At 45.1% G+C, this 3,092-nt stretch overlaps 1 protein-coding gene across 1 annotated transcript; it reads left to right on the plus strand.

The window, feature by feature from the left end:
- The first annotated feature begins 969 nt into the window (after positions 1–969).
- On the plus strand, positions 970–2,480 carry LOC131150219 (probable aspartic proteinase GIP2). Its single transcript, XM_058100819.1, has one exon. The coding sequence runs from the start codon at positions 1,036–1,038 to the stop codon at positions 2,284–2,286; it is 1,251 nt and encodes a 416-aa protein (XP_057956802.1). The 5' UTR covers positions 970–1,035; the 3' UTR covers positions 2,287–2,480.
- The last annotated feature ends 612 nt before the right edge of the window (positions 2,481–3,092 follow it).

The following is a 3,092-nucleotide window of genomic DNA, read 5'->3' on the forward strand; positions in this document are numbered from 1 at the left end:
ACACCTTCTATTTCCCTTTCATGAAGAACTTATCCTCCTGCATCTTGCTTTGAGCATGTTTATCACCTTCTTCATCATGAACATTAAAGCTCAGTTCACACCTGGCATTCGACCTACCAGTACGAACCGAATCCTCCCCATCATCCTCCTGATCTTCCTCTTTTGTATCTTCTGTACCTAGGATTACAGAAACATTATTATCATCATCTTTACTAACCTTTCTTTTCGAAGAAGGTTCTCCCACGACTCCTTCATCTCCTCCTGATTTGCTGCTCGAAGATCATTTAACCACATGCATCTACTCCTGCGGTTGCACATCCAGCTTCGTGAGTGTATTAATCCCACGCTCACCTTTCTGATTCTTGTTCTTTATCTCCTCAGACCTTCTATTAAATTCCGCGAAGATCTCCTGAGCTCTCTTCAATCTCCAAACTTCGACATCACCACCCTTTTCCTTTATAAACTAAGGGCAGATATCAAGTCAATCTTCAAAGTTGAATCCTTTCGAGGGCTCTTCACTGTCCTATGCGCACCTCTGCGCCCCATGACAGGAAAAACCCGATTCAAAATTCAAAAAAAAAATTCAAAAACCAAAATGGGCGGGATAATGAAATGGGTGGAAGTATGAACGATGGAAGGGATTTCCGGCGGTGAACCTCACAGCCGAACAACAATGGATGATGGAAATCAATGATTCTTGATGGAGAAGATGATCGAAGATGGTAAGGCCTACGGGCCAGCCAACCTTGTGCATCCTAGTGAGGCTCCTCTCTCTAACACAAGGTTAGTGTTCACACGTATCTCTTTTTTTCTTTTTTTTTTTAACACAAGGCACGAGTCAAACATGGCTTATCTTTATTGTTCAAGAATAGGCACCACGTCAGCACATGCCACTATGACTCAGCTCAAGCTTGGAATTTTCCCTTTCCACCAACATTATTACACCCTTCCATTCAAAGTCATGGCCGCGGCGCCCCACCGCCCCTGTCAAGTATAAACCACCTTCACCTCTCTCTCTCTCTCTCTCTCTCATCAATGGCTTCCCTTCTTGAAATCCTTCTTTTCATCTCTCTCGTTTTGGTCTTCATTGCCCAAAATTCCCACTCTGCAGGCTCCGCCGTCGTTCTTTCCGTCACCAAACACGCTCCTTCTCTCCAGTATGTGACCCGGATCCACCACGGCACCCCTCTCGCTTCTACCCCCATGGTGCTCCACCTCGGCGGTCCGTTCCTCTGGCTCGACTGTGCCTCCGCCGGCGCTTCCCCTTCCCGCCGCCCCGTCCCCTGCCGCTCCCTCCACTGCTCCACCGCTGAAGCACACCAGTGCGGCACTGTTCTTAATCGATATGGCTTCAAACTCTCGACGACATGCCGACTCAACCCGGAAAACCCCCTAACTCGGACGGCCCGACCGGGCGAGCTGGCCCGAGACGCCATAGCCGTCCGATCCGTTGATCCGTCTGGCACTGACTCGATCCTGGCCGTCCAATATGATGACTTCCTCTTTTCCTGCGCACCCACGTTTCTTCTGAAAGGCCTCGCGAGTGGAGCTAAAGGAATGTTAGGCCTCGGAAGGACTCGAATCGCTCTGCCGTCGCAGCTTAGCGCCGCTTTGGGCTTACGCCGGAAATTTGCCGTCTGCTTGTCGCCGTCGGAGGGGGTCATACTCGCCGGCCAGGCACCCGATCATCGTTCCCTATGGAATTCGCTAGTGTACACGCCTCTTATCGCTACCCAATCGGAAGAATACTCCGTCACTGTCAAATCCATCGCCGTAAACGGCAAGAAATTATCGATTAATTCCACGTTACTGTCGTCCCCCAAAGGAGGGATTAGGATCAGCACGGTGGTTCCGTACACGCTCATGGAGAGCTCGATCTACGAGGTGTTCGTCGCGGCTTTCGCAAATGATGCTGTTTCGGCTATGAACCTGACGAGGGTGGCGGCGGTGGCGCCTTTCGGGGTGTGTTTTAGTTCGGAAGGCGTCGGGAGGACGGCGGCGGGTCCGGCAGTTGCGGTGATTGATCTGTTGTTGCAGAGCGAGATGGTGAGGTGGAGGATTTACGGGAGGAATTCGATGGTGGAGGTGGGTGGGGGAGCGATGTGCTTGGGGTTCTTGGATGGCGGTTCGGATCTCGGGTCCGCTGTGATTCTTGGTGGGCACCAATTGGAAGAAAATCTTCTGGACTTCGATTTGGAAAATTCTATGCTAGGGTTTAGTTCTATGTTGGCGAGGGAAACCTCATGCTCTAAGTTGAGACACAAAATCATGGACGAGTCCCTGTAAATATGGAGTCATTCTCCTTCCTTTGTTTTTGACCTTGTGGATTTTGCCGTGTATAACACTTGTGAATTGGGATACGAGTCCTATGACCTGATGTTTAGTAGCTCCTTGCAAATTTGTTTTGAGAATTGGGCATGGGCATGCATCATGTTGTAAAATATTTTTTTTCCCCATTAAATGCTTATTGAAATTGCAGAGACGATGTATTTTTCTTCCCATTCTCCTTTTCTGAAGTCCAGAGATTAACAAGTTTAAATTAATTTAAATAAACAAAAACAGAAAATAAATATAATTAATGATCATAACCTTAACTAAACTAAAAATTATTGTATTCATTATAATTGTGTGATTCAAAATTTTAATTATAGATTATAAATCAATTGAAATTGAACAGTCAACCAACTCAAAATTTTTTAATTATTTATGTACATCTAAATTTTTTTGCATTGGGAGGAAAGAGGATAGGACAGAATGAAGATCTCATCCAATCTGGATATAGAGAGAGATAGGCTTTCGACATTCAACCTGAAATCATTTCTTAAATTTTTTATTCCCACCTTTTAAAAAGAGTTGGGTCACTGTCATCTTGAAATCAATGTTTTTACTTAAATCGCCGCATATGCGCGTGCGGATTAAAAAAAGAATTAAAAAAATATATAAGAAAAAGAAAAATGGGGTCATACATTAAATTATATTAATAAAAATAAATTATTTCATAGCCATCTTCCGCGTATTTTTCTTTTTATTAAAATTAGGGATTGGGCACGTGGGTCCATGTCCATTTAAGTAAACAGTTTAAAAAATTATTT

This window comes from Malania oleifera, chromosome 3 (assembly GCF_029873635.1).
Source record: "Malania oleifera isolate guangnan ecotype guangnan chromosome 3, ASM2987363v1, whole genome shotgun sequence".
NCBI lineage: Eukaryota > Viridiplantae > Streptophyta > Magnoliopsida > Santalales > Ximeniaceae > Malania > Malania oleifera.

Coding starts and splice junctions, on each gene's coding strand:
- LOC131150219 (XM_058100819.1), top strand. CDS start 1,036: ATGGCTTCCCTTCTTGAAATCCTTCTTTTCATCTCTCTCGTTTTGGTC.